This window comes from Carcharodon carcharias, chromosome 30 (genome assembly GCF_017639515.1).
Source record: "Carcharodon carcharias isolate sCarCar2 chromosome 30, sCarCar2.pri, whole genome shotgun sequence".
Classification (NCBI taxonomy): domain Eukaryota; kingdom Metazoa; phylum Chordata; class Chondrichthyes; order Lamniformes; family Lamnidae; genus Carcharodon; species Carcharodon carcharias.
Window position 1 is genome coordinate 1,893,095 of NC_054496.1, and position 24,435 is coordinate 1,917,529.

At 41.8% G+C, this 24,435-nt stretch overlaps 1 protein-coding gene across 9 annotated transcripts in view; it reads right to left on the reverse strand.

Moving 5' to 3' along the window:
• The window catches only part of LOC121271401, a 54,747-nt gene that overhangs the window by 20,835 nt on the left and 9,477 nt on the right, over positions 1–24,435 (reverse strand). For 7 of the 9 annotated variants that reach the window (XM_041177384.1, XM_041177382.1, XM_041177379.1 and 4 more), the window contains 3 exons: positions 21,961–22,065; positions 17,147–17,245; positions 1,078–1,173 (listed from right to left, as the gene is read on the reverse strand). In XM_041177384.1, coding sequence (XP_041033318.1) covers positions 1,078–1,173; positions 17,147–17,245; positions 21,961–22,065 — 300 coding nt within the window. The remainder of the gene's footprint in view (positions 1–1,077; positions 1,174–17,146; positions 17,246–21,960; positions 22,066–24,435) is intronic. The other 2 variants (XM_041177386.1, XM_041177388.1) reach the window with 2 other exon arrangements.

A 24,435-nucleotide genomic window follows, 5' to 3' on the forward strand; every position in this document is an offset into this window, starting at 1 on the left:
GGAGCGGGGGAATTTAAATTTACTTAATTAAGTAAATCTGGAATAAAAGCTGGTCTAAGTAGTGATCATGAAACTACTGGGTTGTTGTAAAAGCTCATCCGGTTCACTAATGTTCTCTTTAGGGAAGGAAATCTGCTATCCCTATCTAGCGGGTCTATCCACAGCACCACGACCTCCACCATCGGTAGTTAAAGGAGGCAGGTACCGAATCCACCAAGCTGGAATAGGGAATCGACCCAGTTCTGCTGGCACCAATCCGATCCACACCGGCCATCCAGCCAACTGAGCCAAATGGCACCCCTGCCCAAGGAGTCCGAGTTGCTGTGGCAACATACACTTTTACATGCATATTGTAGCCTGGAGCTATGGATAGTGATGGTTGAGGCTCCAATTTTTTTCCATCACATGGCTGATCAGGAACCTCTCTCGCCCTTACCATCTGCCGTTGGCATATTTTGAAAGGATTTAAAAATTGATACCTGTTTAGCCATCTTATGAATGCACCTTCCTTGCAGTGAGATTAGAACTCGGAGCTTCTGGTTCAGAGGAACATACACTACCCACTGCGCCAGGAGCCACTGTGCCAGGAGATCTCCTAAGGCACACTATATAAATATAAATTCTTATTAGGTTGAGTTGAGAAACACTGATAAGCCCTCACAAGTACTTCTGTGCACACAACCAATATTCATTACACAACATAATGACTGTATTGGTATGGTTGTATCTATGTGTCTGATACTATAAGCAAGTCTTTAGAATCAAATACATGAATTTCAGTCAACGGTCTGCCATCCTGTAGCCTCCAATGCAATTTGTTCACTTGACAAGGTTCAAACTGGGGTGCATGGAGATAGGTGGGGAGGATGGGGGAAGAAGGTGAGACATTGGAAAGTTAAACTAAATAAATTGATCCTGCTCCTGCTATAGTAAACTTAAAAAGGAGGGATTCCTGGGTGTGCCCTTTGTACAACATATTTCCATTCTCCAAAACCATCAAACAAATCTGAAAGTTAGAACTTCTTTATCCTCTCACTTGGTGAGTGATTTACTTCTGACTATAATTGTTTTTCACACCTGTAAACTTCTGTTCCAAAGACTCATAATGTGGCATTCTGATCATATTCTGCCTTCTTCCATGATTTATGTCCCATTCATTTTGAAAAACAGGATCTGAAATGAAATATTTGATAACTGTACCATCTTGTTACATGTATCAAGGTAAGAGATTAGTTATCTCTCACAAATTAACCCAATGACACTACCCATAGGATTATTCTATTCCTCAGTACATTGAGACAGTTGGTATAGAAACCAAAGGTACAGTCTCATTTGATGTTTGTGCTTACAATGAGCTGGTTTGTCTTCAGCATGTCATCTGGGACATGAATAGTTGCCTCAGCAATGGCATGAATACTGTTTGTGGAGGTGTGCAGGGTTGGATAATTCTATTGGTCTGACCAGTGCAGACTGATGTCAGTGTAAAGGTCTAACTGACAAAGAGAAAGAGGAAACAGAAAATAAAATCAGAGCGTGCTGTGGAGCAAGAGTTAGAAAATAGGGAGAAATAAAATGTAGAGAAAAGTTTCATGTGATACTAGTATGACAACACAACCAGATAACAGGTCTCACTATAGTCCACTACTATGCTTTGCAACAGAATAACCAGAAGCTAAATCTCATTGTTGAACAGCTTGATGGAATGATTTAGTTCAGCATCATAATGTTTTCTCCCATCCAATTATTTTCCCCTATCATGTTGGCATATGGTCTCATGGCTGCTAGCAATCATCTAGTACCTCATTAAAGTGGCCGTTCTTCATGTGGGAACTTAAGACAGTGAGCATTAGCTGCTGTGGGCATCACAGCTGAGTCCAATCCTGTGTTCAGCTGATACATGTGCATTTTCCTGCAGTCACTGGATAGCAACCAGGAACAGGGAACCCCATCTCATTTCCCCTCCTTGGCCATAGAGTTTGAGCTAAATGTAATATCCCTCCTGGCGTTCTGCCCGAAAGCATCCAGCTCAGCAAGGCTCAGATTCAAATGGAGAATCCTCTGGTTTAGTTACATGCTACATTTAAAATTGAGCTTTTAAAAAATTATTTAATGGGATGTGGACATCACTGGCAAGGCCAGCATTTGTTGCCCTTGAACTTAATGACTTTCAGCTATTTCAGATGGCAATTAAGAGTCAACCACATTTTCCACCAGCTGTTATTGTGGGATTGTCCCAGCCCACGCCCCCAGAGCATTAGCCTAGGCTTCTGGATTATGAGTTCAGTGTAATTACTAAAAAGCCACCATCTCCCCAGCTACTCGGAAGTTCTAACATCCCAAAGTTGACTCTGGAAATACTATCCTATGGTTTCAATTACCACTATAAAGTTAACATCAGCAGTCCATTGGACCTAAATGTCCTTGTGTGAGTGTGAATTTTGCAGTTACCACTGTGTGGGAGAAAGTTATTTTTTGTGATTACTTGTGATATATTACTTATATCCAATGAAGTAGACTGATACAATCAGACAAACCAGCTAGCTTAAAAATCAGACCCAAATCACAGGACCTTTGTTAATTACTTTGGCCTACTGATGAGGGACATGACTCAAATCCCAAACTAAAGAAATCAGATGACAATACAAACCATCTTCTTAGCATTGCTCGACTCGGCCTCAGCTCAGTTCATCTGCTGCTGAAACCCTCATCCATGCCTTTGTTACCGGTGGCTTAACTTCTACCACACTCATGGCTGGCCTCTCATATTCTACTCTCCATAAACTTAAGGTCATCCATAACCTTATTATATTAAAGGCACTGTATAAATACAAGTTGTTACCCAGGGAGATTTCTCTCCTTTGGAAACAAAACTACTTCGATTAATATAAACCTTGGATCAATCTACATCGAAGTCAAAGACCTGAATGCAATCTTGCCCAAATGCTTACTGAACCCTTCCCAAAGTGCTCAGCCATGCCACCATCTTAACCAAGCAGTTTTTGGAGTCAGATGAGGCTCCTGTCAGAGGCAGGTGGGGACCTCATAAATACAAGTAAATTGGACCTTATGGCTTAATTAACATTCTGATGGTATGTTAATGGAAAATTGTGAGAAGCCCATCTAGTGCCCAACCTGTTGTAAGATTCCACCTCTGAGACCATGTTGCATGTTGGTTGTGTCTGGCTAAGGAATGATTGCAGTGACATAGGTATGTCTGAACAATAACTGTTTATTGGATGAACATAATTATATACAGATATACAAGACTACAGCTGTTACTCAGTTGAAACCATGAGCTTTCTCCTTCTTGACTCTTAGTCATGTGTGTCTGTTACATCATCATTTGGATGGTACAGTTTCTCCAGTCGCACACATTAACCCTTTCAACCATAAACATCCTATACTACACAACCCATCAGTAAAAATTCACAAATTGGTCTCTCGGAGCCACTGAAGCAGTATTTAACAAAGTACAGACTGATATGAAATTAGATCAGAGTTTCCAAATCGCTTCTTTCTGATATTACCATATCATTCCTGGAGTAAGTTTAATCTGCTCATCAAGGTTCTAATTAGTGCCAGTTTCAGTTGGATGGAGGAGCACTTGGAAGAAAAGGAGCAACAATTAGCCTCTGCAACCAGCAGCAGTTGAGCGTGTTATAAGATAGGAATTGTTCATAGGAGGTCACGACCAGTAAAAACATGAAGCACAAGATCTATCAAGAGCATTGCATCAGAAGGTTGCCCTTCTCCAGATAGACAATTCAGAACTCCATAGCCTCCTGCAATGTCTTCAGCAAAAGTCTTTGAACATTAATCTTCTTCAGAGAATGTGCAGTTTTGAGTTATGCATTCATGAATCTTACATTCATGTTTATACAGATCATTCCTCTGTTGGTAGCACTCTCACCTCTGAGTAACAAGGTTGTGGGTTTCATATGTTCATAGGAAGTGGGAGCAGGAGTAGGCCATTCAGACCATCAAGCCTGCTCTTCCACTTAACAAGATAATGGCTGGTCTGATTGTGGCCTTAACTCCACTTTTTCACCTGCTCCCCCATAACTCTTGATTCCCTTGTCAATTAAGAATCTTAACCATATTCAATGACCTAGCCTCTACTGCTCTCTGTGGAAGAGAATTCCAAAGACTAACAAACTTCAGAAGAAATTCCTCCTCATCTATGTCTTAAATGGGATATCCATTATTTTTAAACTGTGCCCCCTAGTCCTAGATTCCCTCATGAGAGGAAACTTCTCGCAGTATCCACACTATCCACCCTCAGAATCTTACATGTTTCAATAAGATCACCTCCCATTCTTCTGTCATGAAAATCTAATAATTATTATTGTGATTTATTGTAAAGGTAGGTTAATAGTAGGGTTTGGAATAGTTTCTCTGTGCGCATGTGTGTGGAGGGGATTTAATTGAATTGCAGACAGCCGGTTTGGGGCTTTTGAGTGATCAAAAGGCAAGCTAGGTTTGAAATGCTAAATACGTAAACATGGCTGAAGTTTCAGAATGTGAGGTGTGAGGAACATTTGCACTTTTAGATAAACCAGAGTAGTTTGAATTTCAAAGAGATGGTAAGACGTTACACTAGCCATAAGAAGCTAAGTCAAACAGTGTGTTTATTTTTCCCAAGGTTACTGATAATATGAGTACTACATGTCAAGAAGATATAATCATGTGTATAACGTTATTAGAAATTATTTTAAAATAGAGTTCTAGTGGTGTGTGTCTGTGTTGATTGGATTAAAGTCAGCTGATCTAGGGACTTTGATGTTTGGAAGAGAAGTAGGTTTGAAATGTTAATTAGGTAAGCATAGTGAAGTTAAAAGGTGAAGTGTAAAGGGGGAAATTTGCATTTTAAAAATAAACCATTCAAAAGAATGGGTGAAATATTATACCTAGCCAGAAGAAACCAAACAATGTGTTTATTTTTTCCAAAGCTTACTAATAAAATTGGTGCTATGAAAGGGCTTTATTGTTAGAAGAGGTAAAGTTCAAAAAAACTAGTGATACAATGGGAATTTGCATTCAAAGTGGAAAATATGTATAAAGGAAGAGAAGGCTGTTAGTAAAAGAAGAGGGATTCTAAGATCTAAAGCCTCGAGCCTGTAAGCCTCAAGCCTGTAAGCCTCAAGCCGGTATGTGCAGGGACACAGAGCTGAAAGGAACTCATTTTGAATGCGACTGTCCAGAGTGTGCTTTGTCAGAGGTCTGTTTACATCTTTGTGTTTTACTGTTGCCTTAATGGAGGTGTAACTGGAAGTCAGATTAATTACGGGATTTTTTTAGAAGTTACTACATATGTGCATACATATGTAAGCACATATGTATGTGCTTACAATCTTTTAATTAATAAATGTTTAATTTAGTTTTATAAAAACCTCTTGCGACTTGGTAGTCTAATTATAACTGAATTCAAAGCCTACATCTCGAAACGTACAAATTGCAAAAATTTGTTATGACAGTTGTTTTAAGTTTCCCTCTGGGATTTGAACAACTCAGCATTTATCATCAGCTGTGGCATAATATCTGAAAGATTTCTATTATGAGAGAAGTAATGTTAAAAAGACAAATTGGAACAATGGAATTTACATTAAAAAGGGAGAAACATGTATAAAGGAGATGAGGTTATGTGAAAGGGAAAAGACATTCTAAGATCCAACACCAGTGTGAAAAGCCTCCAGCCTCTGTGCATCAAGTTGCTGTCTAGAGGAACCGAAGCTAAGATAACTCACTGTGAATATCACTGTCCAAGGTATTGTGTGCTTTGCCTGCGTCTGTTGAAATCTATTTTGTTTTACTGTTGCCTTAATGGAGGTGCAACTGTGAGTCAGATTAATTAGGGGATTTAGGGGTTATTCTAGGAGTAATTTGTAGACCTATGTATGTGCTTAAAATCTTTTATTGTACCAATGAATATTCAATTTAGTTTTGTAAAAAACCTCATAGTCCCGGTGGGTTTATCACTACTGAATTCAAGGCATGCATCTCGAAATAAAATACAAATTACAAAACAGCTGGAGCAGCTGTTTCAAGTTTCCCTCTGAGATTTGAGCAGCTCGGTATTTACCATCCGCTGGGCCATAACAAAACTGGGGGCTCCGGCTCTTTGCAGGATATATTTGAAATTCCTTGATTGGTTTGGAGTTGGTGAATCTTAAGCTTACCAGTATGAGAAGCAGTTTGAATTCAGGAGTGGTGTGAGGTATTTTTTTTTAAGTGGTGAGACTGCAATATGGCTTTGGCAGTTGCTAAGACTTGTTTGGAAGTTGAAGTTGTGACTTTGGTTGATTTACAAAATGCAAATAAAGCTAAGTTAATGGAATTGGCAGATAAGTTACAATTAGGATTACCTGCAGGGGTAAGGAAATCAGACATAATTGAAAGTATAGCACAGCATTTGAAATTGGTAGGAATACCCAAGAGACGGAGTTCTCCAAGAGTGGGTCGTTGCAATGGGCTCAGAGTCAGTTGCAAATCAAAAAATTAGAACTAAAGGCAGCAGAAAAAGGAAAGGAAAGAGAAAGGACATTTAAAAGGGAGTTAGAAACGGCGAGGTTAAAAAGGCAGGAAAGAGAAAAAGAGAGAGAATTCTAGCTTAAAATGCTGGCAGTTAAAAAAGAGACACCAGAAGAAGGACTTATTTCCAGATCAGAACCTTGTGGGGAGATGTTTAATTTTGTACAAGCTCTTCCAAAGTATGAAGAGATGTTGAAACATTCTTTACTTCATTTGAGAAGATAATTAAACAGATGAAATGGCCACAGGAAAACTGGGCATTGTTGTTACAATCCAGGTTGGTGGGTAGAGCATAAGGTTTATGCTTCACTGTCAGAAGAAATGTTGGTGAACTATGATGTGGTAAAAAAAAGTTATTTCGAATGCATATGATGAAAGCAAAATACTGCGGATGCTAGAAATCTAGAACAAAAACAGAAAATGCTGGAAAAACTCAGCAGGTCTAACAGCATCTGAGGAGAGAAAAATTAGAGTTAACGTTTCGAGTCTGTATGCCCATGAGAAACTATACATGAAGTGTGTAAACCTCTGCTGCACTTTCTCCAAAGTGTTCACACCCTTCCTATAGTGTGTCACCCAGAACTGGACACAATACCCCAGCTGAGGTCTAACCAGTGTCTCATATAAGTTTATCATAACCTCCTTGCTCTTGTACTCTATGCCCCTATTAATGAAATCTAGAATACTGTATGCTTTAGAAACAGCTCTCTCTACCAGTCCTGCCACCTTTAATGACTCATGTACATATACACCCAGGTCTCTCCACTCCTGCACACCCTTTAGAATAGTATCCTTTATTTTATACTGTCTCTCCATGTTCTTCGCACCAAAGAGTATCATCTCACACTTCTCCCCATTGAACTTCATCTGCCACCTATCTGCCCACTCCACCAATGTGTCAATGTCCTTTTGAAGTTCTACACTGTCCTCACAGTTTACAATTCTCCCAAGTTTTGGGTCATCAGCAAACTTTGAAATTGTCCCCTGCACATCAAGATCTAGATCATTTATCTAGATATATATCAGGAAAAGCAAGGGTCCCAATACCAACCCCTGGGGAACTGCACTATAAACCTTCTTCCAGCCCGAAAATATTCATTAACCATTACTCTCTGTTTCCTATCCCTCGGATGCCCAAGTAAAGTTGCAAAGGCATATTGGAACAATGGAATTTACATTAAAGAGTGAAAGATGTGTATAAAGGAGGTGAGGTTATGTGAAAGGGAGAAGGCATTCTAAGATCTAACACAAGTGTGAAAAGTCTCCAGCCTCTATGCATCAAGCTGCTATCTACAGGAACCGAAGTCAAGAAAACTCACTGAATATCACTGTCCAGGGTATTGTGTGCTTTGCCTGGGTCTGTTAAAATCTATTTTGTTTTACTGTTACCTTAACGGAGATTTGACTGGGAGATTAATTAGGGAATTTAGAGATCATCATAGTAGTAACTTGTAGACCTATGTATGTGCTTAAAATCTTTTCTTTTATTAATAAAAGTTTAATTTAGTTTTGTAACAAATTCTAAGCCTCGGTGGACATATTAGTACTGAATTCGGGACACCCATCTTAAAATCAAATATAAATTGCAGAACAGTTATGACAGCTCTTTCAAGTTTTCCTCTGGGATTTGAGCAGCTGGACATTTACCATCCACTGTGCCATAACACTGAACTCCAATGAGTATTGGCCCAACCTGCTCAACTTCTCCTCATAAGACAATTGCTTCATCCTGAGAACCAGCCTAAAGAACCTTTTCTGAATTGATTCCAATGCAATAAATCCCTCCTAAAGTAAGGAAACCAAAATTGTACACAGTTCTCCAGGTGCAGTCTCACCAATGCCCTGTGCAGTTGTAGCATGACTTCTCTACTTTTATACTCCAACCCCCTTGCAATAAAGGTCAACATTCCATTTGCCTTCCGAATTATTTGCTGCACCTGAATTCTAACATTTTGTGAATCATGTACAAGGGCACCCAGATCCCTCTGTCCTGCAGCATTCTGCAATCTCTCTCCATTTAAATAATATTCTATATTTCTATATTCTTCCTGTCAAAGTGGACAACCTCACATTTTCCCACTTTATACTCCATCTGCCACATTTTTGCCCACTCATTTAACTTGTCTAATTCCCTTAGCAGATTTTTTGCATCCTCCTCAAAACTCGTTTTCCTACCTATCCTTGTATCATCAGCAAATTTGGCTAAAGATTCACTAGATTGGTTTAAGTCCTATCCCAGAACTTGAGCTAAAAAAGGATCAAGTCTGACACTCCAGTGCAATACTGAGGGAATGCTGCACTGTTGGTGGTGTTACCTTTTGGATGAGATGTTAAACAGAGGCCCCGACTGCCCTCTTAGGTAGATGAAAAGATCTCATGCTATTGTTTCAAAGAAGAGCAGGGGAGTTACCTCCTGTATCCTGGTCAATATTTACCCCCAATCAACATCACAAAAATAGGTCACCTGGTCACTATGACATTGCTGTTTGTGAAATCTTGCTGTGAACAATTGGTTGCCCGATATCCTACATTACAGCAGTGACTACACTGTAAAGTACTTAATTGGCTGTAAAGAGTTTTGGAACATATGGTGGTCGTGAACAGTGGTATCTAAAAGCAGATTTTTGTTTTCCATTCCTCTACATCCAAAACCGGAGTTGAATTTTCAAAGAATCTATCATCATGCCTGAACAGGAACAAAATAACTTGGAAGATGCATAGGAAGCAAAGAGGATGGGATCTTGCAGTTTTGGAGACGTAATAATCAAATGGAAAAAGTAAATCAAGAAAATATGCAGGAACAGCATCACCCACTGAATCATTGTGTAAAAGAGAACATCTAAGGAAACATCTAGATATTGTGAAACATAAGAGCCACAAAGCTTAGCAGAAAGTCCCTTTACACACTCTACTCAAATTGAGTGAGGAAAAGAAGAAATGGTTGAAGCACTGAAAATATATGGATGTTACACATGTCTGGTTTGTATCAGCTATGCAGGGATAATCTATCCTCTCATAACAGCATATATTTGAATACTTGGCTAATTATATTGGTTCCATTGTCAACCTGCTAATTAAACTGGTCCACCCAGTATTGTTGGAACATCTTTCATGCTAGTTTACATGAATCTGAGCACTGGAAGATGCTTCTAACAAATCTTACTCTCTGAACTATACTTTGAATAGTTGACAAAAGTGATAGTAGTGAAATTCAATTTGCTCTTTAAGCTTTGAAAATTGTTTTTTTAAATTAGTTTTGCTTCTATTTATTCAATGATGGAAAACTGGTTACCTTCTCAAATTAAAATTGAATAGAATGTACTGTCATGTAGCTCTGTTGTATCTTTCCTTTTGAGATTCTGCAGCCCTCTTTTACCCTCTGGATCCTCAATGCCTTATATATGTAAGGCCTGCCTCTTTGCTGGGTAATTCAATCAAATAAAATAATCAACTGTGCAAAGTGCAATTTCCAATAATGCCATACTTTCTGACCTTTAAGTTAACCCTGAAATATAAGTGATTCACCGTAAGCACAGTGAAACCCACTTAATTGCAAACCCTTAAGGTAACTTCGTAAAGTGCAATAAAATGGGAATTCTATAAAGCAACAAAATCAAAGCTTAAGATAAAACATTTATTTCTCTAAATTTTGTAGAACATCTTCCCACAAAGGTGAATATGGTGTAACATCTTTAAAATTACAATATCTTGAAATGGTAAAAACAGTATCACATCTTGAAAATTAAAGTGTTCACATCTCCTGAATTTGATTTATGGTGCAGAGAATAAGGTGGTACTTTATTGGTTATCAGCCTTTGGATTTATCCTTCCAACGCATACAAATAATCAACAGTTTCACTATCTTGATTCAATGGGCTGGATTTTACCAGCCCCGTGAGGATCTGCTACAAGACTGGAGTTGGGGTGGGGGGGGCAAAATGACGTGGGAAAACAGGGAGCGTGGCAGACACCCTTCCTGTCCAGAGGTCAATTCAGCTAATTTAAGGGCCTCTTCCCACCCCTGCTGGTAGTTAGCCAGTGACAGGGAGATCCTCTGCCATGTGCGGATATGGCCAGGGGCCCCTCCTTTGCGGCACACTGGCCGACTGAAGGGCTCCTCAGCGGCAATGGCCACAACAAAGTTGCCATATGCCCTCATCAAGACCCCTCCCCACCTCACCAGGGCATGCCACACTGGCACCAGTGCCCCCAGATCCCGATTACCTAGTTGTGAGGGCATGTGTCCATCGATGTGCCCTCTTGCTCCAGGTGCAGCCCCAGCAGTGCTCACCCTTTACTGTGGCATTGCTCATATTGCTGATCTGCTGGCTATGTGATTGTCTGTCATCTCCTGGCATCCTTAATAGGGATGGCTGCGAAGGTCTTGTGGCACAGTGGGTAGTGTCCCTACCTTTGAGCCAGAAGCTCTGGGTTTGAGTCCCACTCCAAAACTTGATGGCCACGGAAGGTGGCCAGATGTGGCCAAACAGATTGACTATCAACCTGCAAATCCTTCTAATACACCTAAAACAGTTGGCAAGAGCCGGAGTCTCGAGGTCAGCCAGATCTGTATGGTAGCTGAAAAACCTCCCCACGTTAAAAGACTCCAGATGCAGGTTCTTGGGGTGGGTTGTACTCCACGGCAAGGGTCCTCCTTGCTTTGAAAGACTACCAGAGAGGAATGTCTACCAAGCTATGACTCCAGTCCTACTGATTGCTGAAGTAGGGTTGTCCATGCTTTTGGGCTGGTTGGCAGGACCCCTGCTGCCACCTTTAAATTCAGCCCAGTTAGCTGAAGCAATACACACAATGGACAGGATTTTCAGGTTGGCGTGCGGCGCGATTGGTGGGCCCAGGCGTGCCGGGGAACAGACTGATGCCCGCGATCAGCCCCCCCGACTACAATTTCACACCAGCTGGCTAATTAACGGCCAGCCAGTGTGAAGTGTGTGCTGAAATGCCCAGCGCTGCTGGGGTCGGTGGGGGGGCGGGAGGAGGGTGAGCACTGAGGTCAGCGCGGGCATGGGCAAGCACTCACAGAAAGCTCCCTGAAGGCAGACAGCTGCCTCAGAGAGCTGAAGATCTGAATAACCTAAAATAAAGATCACAGAAACTGGAAAAATTGTCCAAGCTTAATAATCAGTCACCTGAAAATGTAGGTAATGAAAATGCTGTCCACAGAAATTTATTTTTATTTTAATTTATCACAGAAACTGCATCCCCCCTGTGGATGAGGTAACCTGAAAACTGCAAAGGCTGCCTGGCCAATTCGCCCACCTGCCAACTGTAACGTTGGATGGGCAGCAAAAAAATCTGTCAATTGCATCATTAATGGGCTTAATTGCCCTCTTAATTGTCGGTGAGCCCGCTTCCGAGTTTAGTGCGTGCCCACCAACCAAAATATCACCCGAGTGTGTGATGACATCGAGGCGCCTGCCCAACGTCATCACGTGCTACTTTAAACTCAAGTGGGTTGGGCGCATGCCTGCCTGCTCAGTGATACTGACTGCTTGTCCCAACAAACCACCTCCCCCCCCCCCACTTAAACCAGCTTATATTTCACCCCTCTATTATTTTTACTTAATTCTGTTGAAGGGTCATGAGGACTCGAAACGTCAACTGTGCTCTTCTCCGCCGATGCTGCCTGACCTACTGAGTTTTTCCAGGTATTTCTGTTTTTGCTTCACATTATTGTGTTCCTTTTCAGAATTCAAAAAACTTGAGATTCCAACATGTTATGCTTCTGTATGACTACTATTTCAATCCTCAGATTCTTCAAACTATTCAAAATACTCCCCTGCCAAAATAGCAACAAGTCACAACGCTTCTTTTGTTCAGCCATCTAGAAATTAGACTTTCACTCCCCTCTTACCTACATCAGTGAAAACCAGGTCAATCTGATTCTTGGGCATATTGACTGCTAAACCAATCAAATTGAGAGGTGAAAGTCTCTGGTTGAAAGGTGACATGCTTATTAAAGCAGGGTTACTATGTGCCACTTTTAAATAGAAGCTAAAATTGCAGGAGACCAAACCTGAATTTCTGTGTGCTGTTTTGGTCTCCATATTTAAGGAAGGATATAATAGCATTAGAGGCTGTGCAGTGAAGGTTCACTAGGTTGGTTCCTGGGATGATGGGGTTGACCTATGATGAGAGGCTGAGGGGCTTATATTCTCCGGAGTTTAGAAGGCTAGCATGCGATCTCATTGAAACGTACAAGATTCTGAAGGGACTTGACACTGAAAGGTTTTTTCCCTTGGCTGGGGAAATTGAGAGCATGGAGCATAGCCTCTGGATAAAGGGACATTTATTTAGGACTGAGGTCAGGAGAAATTCCTTCAATCAGAGGGTTGTGAATAGTTGTAATGCTCTACCCCAGAATGTTGTGCATGTTCCATTGCTGAGTATATTTCTCTCCACAGATGGTGCCTGACCTGCTGAGTATTTCCAGCACTTTTTGATATTATTTCAGATTGCCAGCATCTGCAGTATTCTGCTTTTCTGTTGAGTATATTTAAGACTGAGAAAGACAGGTTTTTGGTCTCTCAGGGAATCAAGGGATATGGCAGCAGGCGGGAAGTGGGGTTGAGGCATAAGACCAGCCATGATCGTATTAAATGGCAGAACAGGCTCAAGGGGCCATATGGTCTACTCCTGCTGGTATAATGTTCTTAAAAGAAAGTTTTCACAATTGGAAATGTAGGGATTTTAGAAACAATTGTGTTAAAACAGGACTTACAATTACGAAATTTGCAAATAAAGGAATACAACTGTAGCTGAAAAGTAATATATTAGATACATTGCTTAGATTGCGACATTTTGAAGGCACTTCATAGCATGAGGTTTGGCACAAACAAGAACACAGCAAAAGGCAGCATAATGTATTTTTATCAGGACTACCCCTCAATAATTAGCTTTTTCATGTTTTACTCATCATTCAGTGGGTGTTATTCTACAAAATTGCCATAAGAGCCATACTGCTATAAGCAGTAAATTTCTGCAAACAGAAATTGTTAAAGCAGGGTTACTTTGTGCCACTTTTAAATAGAAGCTAAAATTGCGGGAGACCATACACACTATGGCCAGAATTTTACATCCCGCGGGCGGATGCCATGAAACAGCATAAGATGACGTCAGGCGAGCGTTCCAATGTCATCGCACACTCGCACGATATTTCACTCAGTGGGCGCATGCGGCAGTCAGAGGCATGCTGGCCAACAATTAAGTGGGCAACAATTAAGTGGGCAACTAAGCCCAAGGAGGTAATTGAAAGCAATTTTTTGTGGCCCATACACTTTTACGGTTGGCAGACGGGCCAATTGGTCCTTACGTTTTTGCTCAAACCTCGATCCAGGGTGGGATGAAATCCCCGTGGGGAAATAAAATGAAGAGAGATGTCTGGGGACTGTTTTTTTTATGAGGTTAGTTTTCTGGTGTTTGGTTGTGCTGCATGGAAATATTTTGCAGCATTTTTGTTTTGTTTATTCTATGGAGGTCTGCAGCTCCCTGATGTAGCTATTTGCCTTCAAGGAGCTCACTAGAAACGCTCACCAATACCCGTGGTGAGGTTGGCACCCATCCTCTTCCTGCTCCAACTGGCAGTGCTGAGCCTTTCTCCGTTAATTGACCAGCCAGTGTGAAATCGCAGTTGGGGGTCGATCATGGTCGGGGCCCATTCCCCGTCTGCTCCCGGGTCCACCGATCCCGCATGCCCGATAAGTGAAAAATTCAGGCCTTTGGGTATGCAGGACATTGCCTTTATGCCTTCTTCATATATTAACTGATCAGAAGCTCTGTACTTTATCTTTGCTCTTTATTACCACCTCTAATTTATCCCATTGCCATCTATGTCTCTTTATTTTTCATTGTTTGCATAAGTACACATCATCGTACCATTTCATGTTATCCATCCTCCCTCAATTACTCATGCTCTTTTTCATATTCCAATTCACTTCTCTCTTTTCTTTACTCAGTCTCATTTGATTTAAGCCTTCAGAACTGAAACATTTCTGCTAGATTTTCTAGAACATCCTTCAACACAGCTACTCATTGAATAAACTCAATGAACCATTGGGGAGTGCAATTAACCTCTTAGTGAACAGCAGGAAAAACATTGCTACATCATTAAAGTTCCGCAGAAAAAATATAACTGTGTACAGAGATCCCTTGACATTCAATGGCATTATCATCGCTGAATCCCCCAGTATCAACATCCTGGGAGGGGTTACCATTGACCAGAAACTGAACTGGGCCAGCTATATAAATACTGTGGCTACAAGAGCAGGTCAGAGGCTAGGAATCCTGCAGCGAGTAACTCACCTCCTGACTCCCCAAAACCTGTCCACCATCTATAAGGCACAAGTCAGGAGTGTGATGGAATACTCTCCACTTGCCTTAATGAGTGCAGCTCCCACAACACTCAAGAAGCTTGACACCATCCAGGACAAATCAGACTGCTTAATTGGCACCCCATCCACAAACAATGGCACCTTCAACCACCAATGCACAGTGGCAACAGTGTGCACCATCTACAAGATGTACTGCAGGAACTCACCAAGCCTCCTGAGATAGCACCTTCCAAACACATGATCACTTCCAATCTAGAAGGATAAAGGCAGCAGATACATGGGAACACCACCACCTGTAAGTTCCCCTCCAAGCCGCTTACCACCCTGACTTGAAAATATATCCTTCACTGTTGCTGGGTGAAAATCCTGGAACTCCGTCCCAACAGCACTGTGGGTGTAGCAACACCACATGGACAACAGCAGTTCAAGGAGGCAGCTCAGCATCAACTTCAAGGGCAATTAGCGATGGGCAATACATGCTGGCCCAACCAGCGACACCCACATCCAGTGAATGAATAATAAAGAAAGAGAGGAGCTTTGGTTTGAGCATTCATTAGGAGAGGGGTCCAAGCTAACTTTTCCCTCCCTCGTCAGGGAATAATGAGATTAACTGAGGTGCTCCTCTCATTTTGCTTCTGTCTGAGATCAGATAAAACATGGATTGAACTTGATAAATCTGTATGCCTTCAAGGTCAAACAAAAAGTTGCATTTACCTTTTGAGCCCTTAGCACATCCTTGCGCAGTGCCCAATTTGGTTCACAGTGGATGAAGGTCGACAGAATAAATTGTCTTTAACGTGTGGCTTCCTTCAGAAATTCCACCATGATGCTCACTAATAGCTCAGTGAAGAAATGCACCACCTTATGTGGTACTGAGCTATACAGGCCACAGGGCAGATTTTCAAAGGGCCACAGGATTGGGACAAGGTGCAGGTGGGATTTGAAAATTGCAGTCCAGGAGATCATCTCGGGATCCTGATGCCTCTGGGATGCCTTGCAATGTTCAAAGGGCTACTAGGGGGAGACAGTGGGGAATCCATTCACTGATAATTAAAGGCCCCTAGAGCTTGTTTGGGGCCTGTCTGAGGTAGAATTGAATTTTCAAACTTTATTTTGGCGAACCTGAAAAGTCTGGTGCATGATAATACACATGGGCCAATTTTTGTTAAAAGTCTGTCTATGTATTTTACCTGTTTTTTCTGGGAACTGCTTGTGCTGGTGAGTGCTGGACTTTTCTTTCATGGTCGCTTCTAGTCTCATCAGTGCTGTTGGCCCTCTGAGGAGCTGCCTGCTTTCTTTGGCAAGGCAGCAGTAGCTCACAACTTGGTGCCAGGCAGGCAGCTCGCTTGTGGCTCTGATGGATGCCGAGCCCGCCTCCCAGCCAAATAGGTCATTTGAATTTAGTAACAGTGTTGTTCTGTTTAGGTGTGGGTTCGGGACCTGGAAGTCTCACAGGTGTTGGGTTCCTGACTCCACTTTGAAAATTCAACCTCACACGTCACAGATTCATTTATCATGTTGAGCTAAGTAATCCAGTCAACAATCAGGCTCGGTGGAAATGGAAATCAAATCATCTCCATATTGGGTGGCCATTCTGCAAAGCTAGTTTTTTCTCTTGGCAGCAAGCTAAAAATTTATGTCAATGTCCCTGAGCTCAGAAAATGAAATCCTGCACCTGATCACTATCTGGTGACTGTTATCTAAAAAATGCACGTACATGGTTAATAAACTGACCTGAGAACTGAATCAGGCTAACCTGTGATATCCTCCAAAGTGACTGCTTAGGCTCACACTAATGATGAGAGGCACTAACATGAAGTATTTCAAGGGCTCTAGCATCTATGGACTAAATACCCTGTAAAACAGTCAGCACATTCAGGTGAGGCATATTGGAAAAAAAAAGATTGAAATCTTACTGTTATGAGTAATAATAATTGTCTTTCAAACCATTTTTCCATTCAGTGCTAAAGTCAGTCATTTTCTTTCTCATTTTATTCAAAATATACATTTAAAATTACCCTCTATCCTGTCTTAGGTGCACACTTTCCCAAGACCCACACACAGTTTTCAAGAAAAAGCTACAGTCAGGATTTATGTTTTAGAGAGAGGCAATTTACTCATTCCTCATTTCTGCTTCTTGCTTAGATTCGCCATGCAACAAATGATCAATACTGCTCAGGCCAGCACTGCCAAATCTATAACGTGCTATCAATTTTTAATGTTGTGTTATCTCAGAAGGTTAATTATTTAGAGAATGATGCTTTTCAAACCTTGATATATATGTGGAGTGACTCCAAACGAAGGTTCAGGAATTGTAACTTCTCTGGGTCCATTTCTGATCATTTCCTCTTCACCATAATGGACAAGATCTAAAATTATATATTTTAAAACTATCATCAGAACTTTTGTGCAATTTATTTATTTTTCTCCCCTATTTTGCTCTTTTATTTTGAAACTCAAGTAAGGATGAAGTTTCCAAGTATTAAGATACTGGATACTAATTTCTTTATCACAGGCATTTGTTAGACAATATCTGCTCAACTTCTGCCTCCATCACTTATGCAGTGAATTACAATAAGATTCTCAGCTAGTGCTCAGCTACCCAATCAGAGCGTAGCCATGATAAATACAATTTAATGTGGTCAGAGTAAGAAATTAGATCATTCTTGATAACCGTAAGTCACAACATGTTAAATAATTCAGTTGTACAGTTCAGGCAATATATATAAATATAAAAACAAAAAAACTGCGGATGCTGGAAATCCAAAACAAAAACAGAACTACCTGGAAAAACTCAGCAGGTCTGGCAGCATCGGCGGAGAAGAAAAGAGTTGACATTTCGAGTCCTCATGACCCTTCGACAGAACTTGAGTTCGAGTCCAGGAAAGAGCTGAAATATAAGCTGGTTTAAGGTGTGTGTGTTGGGGGCGGAGAGATAGAGAGACAGAGAGGTGGAGGGGGGGGGTGTGGTTGTAGGGACAAACAAGCAGTGATAGAAGCAGATCATCAGGCAATATATAGTTCTTTATAAAGAACCTAGTGATGCCAAATTGCCTCAAAATACTTTATAAAATTAATTACTTTTTTTGAAGTGCAGTGGCTGTTGTTATGTAAGCATGAAGATGCTTGCTCTAAAGAAGGCAAATATGGCATATGGAATGGAATTATTAGGGCAACACTTCCTTGGGAACCATGGGGAGGAATAGTTGAATGCAGAACTCTGGAAAAAAGTATTTTGCAAAATTCCAACATGGGAAATGTAGGACAGCATATGCTATAATTGATAAACATCTTGGCATAGACATCAGGTAACACAGAACAAAAACAGAATTACCTGGAAAACTCAGCAGGTCTGGCAGCATCGGCGGAGAAGAGTTGACGTTTCAAGTCCTCATGACCCTTCGACAGAATTTGAGTAAATCCAAGAAAGGGGTGAAATATAAGCTGGTTTAAGATGGGTGTGTGTGTGTGTGGGGGTGGGGGGGGGAGAGAAGTTGTGGGGGGTGGTGTGGTTGTAGGGACAAACAGGCAGTGATAGAAGCAGATCATCAAAAGATGTCACCTATTCACCTATTCCCACCTATTTCCATTATTTTTAAATATTTTTAAATCTTTTATGCTCCCCCCACCCCCACTAGAGCTGTACCTTGAGTGCCCTACCATCCATTCTTAATTAGCACATTCGTTTAGATAATATCACCAACTTTAACACCTATGTGTTCTTTTGTTGTTGTCTGTGACATCTTTTGATGATCTGCTTCTATCACTGCCTCTTTGTCCCTACAACCACACCAGCCCCCTCCACTTCTCTCCCCCTCCCCCAACACCCCCCCCCCACCCCCACACACACACACCTTAAACCAGCTTATATTTCACCCCTTTCTTGGATTCACTCAAGTTCTGTCGAAGGGTCATGAGGACTCGAAACGTCAACTCTTTTCTTCTCCGCCGACGCTGCCAGACCTGCTGAGTTTTTCCAGGTAATTCCGTTTTTGTTTTGGATTTCCAGCATCCGCAGTTTTTTTGTTTTTATCTCAGGTAACACAGGATGGTTAGCATAGAGGACTATAGTAAAGGAGGAAGTGTAGAATCAGCAGATGTACATTAGCCGTGATTTAAAGGAAATTTAAAATTCCCACATCTGGTGGGAAATACTGAAAAATAACTCAGGAATCCATAGGTCAACTTTGTTATATGTGAATGTATTCTCTGTGATAAAGGCCAACATATGGTTTGAATTATGTTGTTAGAATTCTGCATGGCAATGCTATGTAAGCAGAAGGTGTTACGATAGAGTTTGTGGAAGAACTATACTTAATATTAAGTTAATATCTTTACATTTTAGCTGTTCTCATTCTGTTAATGTGAGATGTTTGTAAGTGTAGAAAACATCTCTATTGATAAAATAATGCCATGTTCCAGTGAGAATGGAGTTTGAGTAGTACAACTTTGCCATCTACTGATGTCATAGCATATGACATAAAGACCATAAAGAGCAAGTAATCTGACATTGTCTAGCTGGATATACAAGAACGCCTGATACATAAGTTCACTGTCCTTAATTCTTTGTATTCCATATTAACAACTAACCCAGATTGGTTAATTAGAGGATGATATATGGATATGCTACTACCAAGTATAGATGTATAACTTGCTTGTACTTAATAAAGCCAATGAGTTTATTTATAATACAAAAACAGAAAATGCTGGAAACACTGTGGAGAGAGAAACAGAGTTAACGTTTCAGGCCAGTGACCCTGGCCTGCTAATTGTTTCTAGCATTCTCTGCTTTTATTTCAGATTTCCAGCACCTGCAGTATTTTTGTTAAGTTTATTTAAGTCTGCCTCTGTATTCTAGCTGAAATGCCACTTGCATTATATCCATAATGAAGTAAATGTGGTGCAACATTTCCAACCACTGTTGTGGGGGCACACAACTCATAAAGTTCACATGATAATAAACTCAGAATTGACGGGTTCAGGCTTTGCTCAGAAACTGTTCCTGGAGATGTATAAATTGGTATACTTTCAGTAGCTCTTTGGTATTCCACACTGAGGTTTGCCTGGTTTGGTTAGTTCATCGGCTTCGATGGATAGCCTACTCATAAGTATACAGATTTGCTTGCGCTTTCTGTTCATATTGTTAAAGCCACCTTGATTAACTCTGGTATTCAAAATGAAATAATTTGGATTAAGCTTATCTAAAAATTAAGATATCTAACAATATCCTGACAATGTGAATTGTGTTAATTGTATATTAATTGTGCTCAATTGTACACAGGTGGTGGGCATTAACCAGGATTCATTTGTGCTCTATAGAGATAGACTGACACTGTGGTTATGGGACTAAAAGGTGCAGGCTTGTAATGTATAACTCTAAATAAATGCTTATAAAAATATGTAAAGATTGGCTTCAGTTCTATCCTTCAACTAGTTTTCTGGATTATTACAAATGACACCATACAAAAGCAAGTTCCTTTCCTTCTTTCACTTATACCCCTACAAGTTAGTGAGTCAACAGTCCAACACTTTCAAAGTATGAAGAATACTGTATTTGTACAGGCTACAAAGTCAAAAGAGGTCAAATATAAAAACTGTTCGACATGGAGGTCAGCGAGGATGTTAGAGCACCAAACAGATATCCATAATGCTATGATAATCATACAAAATCTGAAGGATGAGGACAGCATGGATCTAAGTTACATACTTCACTAGACCAAATGCTGGACTGCAGTCCCCCATAGTGGTTGCAACAGAAACCTCTGACCCAGGAACTAAATGATAATTTTTCTCTTTGTGTACGTTTTACCTGGGACTGATAAAAGTGGGTTCAGCAAATGTGAATGAAAGTGAATCTTCTTATTGACATGGTACATATCAAACAGGCTGGAGTATAACAATTCTGAACTTGGCATGGAAGATTCCTTTATGTGAAATTGACAACAATCAGATTTTTCAAGCCTACCATTTACACCATCCGCTTCTACAAGGCTGATAGCCAACACAATTGGAGGAGATGACATATTGCTATCCTTTGCTGGGCTTGATGCAATATTCACTGTTTAGTTGTGTTCTTCATGTAAACACATTAAGCAACAACTTGGAAGGTTGTAGTGTGACTCATTGAATTGGATTAACCTGTTTAGCAATGACCGTAATTACTGTCACAAGTTTTCTGGCTCAAGATCCACACTTGTAATTTTCAATCAACTTGGAAAATAGTGCCTGAAGGTGTGAGGATAAACTGGAACACAGTCTGTTGGCCCACAAGAGAAGAGAAAACAGATGATTCTCACGCTCTGCAATCAGTGGCACCAAACATTTTATTCTCATTTGTGATACATTTATTTTGTTTATCACTGGGTCTAGGAGGATCAGTGAGCATCTCCATTGTTATTGGAGAAAGACACAGGGGGAGTTGAAAGAGAAGTCCTGTGGGTTTGGGAAGGAAGGAGGTGGCAAGGGAGAGGTGGTTTTCACTAACTTCAATAAACAGATGGAGAGATGTGTGCAATACTGCCACCTTGAGTTGTTTTCTAGTAAAATATTGTCTCTGAGGAAGCTCAAGACGCCATAGATAGCCTGTTTGTCATGGAAGAGCTAGTTACTGAACCTACAGTAGAGCAGCTGAGTAAAGTTATTGACTCACTCGCCGCTAGCAAAGCTCCACGTATACCACCCAATCTCATCAAGCATGGGAAACTAGCACTCCTCCTGCTTCTGCACAAACTTCTGTTTCTGCTGGAGGGAGGGGGCTGTGCCTCAAGATATGTGTGATGCAAAGAGTGTGACCCAGTACAAGAACAAAGGCGACGACAGTGATTGCAACAACGACATGGATTGCAGTGTTTTACAAGTAGAAACACTTTTTCTACATTTACACTATCAAACCCTTTCACAATCTTAAAGACCTCTATAAGGTCACTCCTCTCAATTCCCTTTCCAAATGATATTCGAAAATCAGGCCACTTCTGTATCTTACAGGTTGTAAATATTTCTCCGCATACACATACAACCACAAAAGTCTCAATATCACATATTTTAATGTAGCGATTTGTTTAAAGTCCTAAAATTTTTTTCAAACCTTGATATACATGTGAATTCATTCTAGGTGGAGGTGTGGGTAAATAATATTCTTTGTGTTCAGTCATCGTATCCTCAACTACTTCAAGGTCTTCACCGGCAGGAACTGCAAAGAGATGTTGTAAAACAGTAGTATCAGAATGAGCTCAACTAATCCAGTTGCGGTGGTGGATTGTTTTTTTCCTCTCTCTTTGCATCTGTTTTATTATTTATTTGGCACTTCAGAATAATCAGATATTCAACAAGGGCTCCAAAGTTCCCGGAAGGTGAACAGTCATACTGCAGCGAAGGTTGAACATAATAAAAAGATGAGGTGAATCGAGAAGTAGCTGCGCTGTCTCTACGATCCCTGTGTTGTCCCTACGATCCCTGCATTGTCCCGATGATCCCTACACTATCCCGACGATCCCTGCGCTGTCTCTACGATCCCAGCACTGTTCCGATGATCACTGCGCTGTCCCTACAAATTCTGTGATGTATCTATGATCCCTGCACTGCCTCTACGATCCCTGCGCTGCCTCTACAATCCCTGCGCGGCCTCTATGATCCCTGTGCTGTCCCTACGATCCCTGCACAGTCCATATAAATCCTGTGATGTCTCTACGATCCCTGCACTGTCCCTACAATTCCTGTGCTGTCTTTATGTTCTCTGCTCTGTCATTACAATCCCTGCACAGTCTATACATTCCCTGTGCTGTTTCTACGATGCTTGTACTGTCTCCACAATCCATGCACTGTCCCTACAATTCCTGCAATGTCACTACAATCCCTGCACTACCTCTACGATCCCAGTGCTGTCATTAGGATGCCTGTGCAGCATATACGATTCCCGTGCTGTTTCTATGATCCCTGCGTTGTCTCTATTGTCTCTGAGCTGTCTCTACGATCCCTGCACTGTCTCTACAATCTCTGCACTGTCTCTACGATCCCTGCACAGTCCCTACGATCTGTACGCTAACCCTACGATCCCTGCACTGTCTCTATGATCCCTGCACTATCCCTACGATCCATGCACTGTCCCTATGATCCCCGCACTGTCTCTACAATCCCTGCACTTTCCCTATGATCCCTGTGCTGTCCCTACGATCCCTGTGCTGTCCCTCTGATCCCTGCACTGTCCCTCTGATCCTTGCGCTGTCCCTACGATCCCTGTGCTGTCCCTCTGATCCTTGCGCTGTCCCTCTGATCCTTGCGCTGTCCCTCTGACCCTTGCGCTGTCCATCTGATCCCTGCACTGTTCCTATGATCCCTGCGCTGCCCCTGTGATTCCTGTGCTGTCCCTTGGATCCATGCACTGTCCCTATGATCCATGCACTGTCTCTATGATCCCTGCACTGTCTTTATGATCCCTGCGCTGACCCTACAAATCCTGTGATGTCTCCAAGATCCCTGCACTGTCTCTATTATCCCTGCACTGTCCCTATGATCCCTGCGTTGTCCCTATGATCTCTGCGTTGTCCCTGTGGTCCCTGCGCTGCCTCTACGATCCCTGTGCTGCCTCTATGATCCCTGCGCTGTCCCTACGATCCCTGTGCTGTCTCTATGATCCCTATGCTGACCCTACGATCCCTGCACTGTCTCTATGCCCCCTATTCTGTCTCTGTGATCACCGCGCTGTCACTTAGATCCCTGCACAGTTCTTATAAATCCTGCGATGTCTCTACGATCCCTGCACTGTCCCTACAATTCCTGCTGTCTCTATGTTCCCTGCTCTGTCATTACAAACCCTGCACAGTCTATACATTCCCTATGCTGTTTCTACGATGCTTGCACCTTCTCTACGACCCATGCACTGTCCCTACAATTCCGGCGATGTCACTACAATCCCAGCGCTATCTCTACGATCCCTGTGCTGTCATTACAATCCCTGTGCAGTATATACAATTGCCGTGCTCTCTCTATGATCCCTGCACTGTCTCTACAATCTCTGCCCTGTCTCTACGATACCTGCACAATCCCTATGATCCGTGCACTAACCCTACGATTCCTGCACCGTCTCTACGATCCCTGCACTGTCTCTGTGATCCCTGCCCTGTCCCTACGATCCCTGCACTGTCTCTATGACCCCTACTCTGTCTCTGTGATCACCGCGCTGTCATATAGATCCCTGCACAGACCTTATAAATCCTGTGTTGTCTCAATGATCCCTGCACTGTCTCCAAGATCCCTGCGCTGTCCCTACGATCCGTGTTGTCCCTACAAATCCTGTGATGTCTCTAAAGTCCCTGCACTGTCTATACGATCCCTGCGCTGTCTCTACAATCTGTGCACTGTCCCTACGATCCCTGCGCTGTCCCTCTGATCCCTGCGCTGCCTCTACGATCCCTGCGCTGCCTCTATGATCCCTGCGCTGCCCCTACGATCCCTGCGCTGCCCCTACGATCCCTGCGCTGTCCCTATGATCCCTGCGCTGTCCCTATGATTCCTGCGCTGTCCCTGTGATCCCTGCACTGTCCCTACAAATCCACTGATGTCT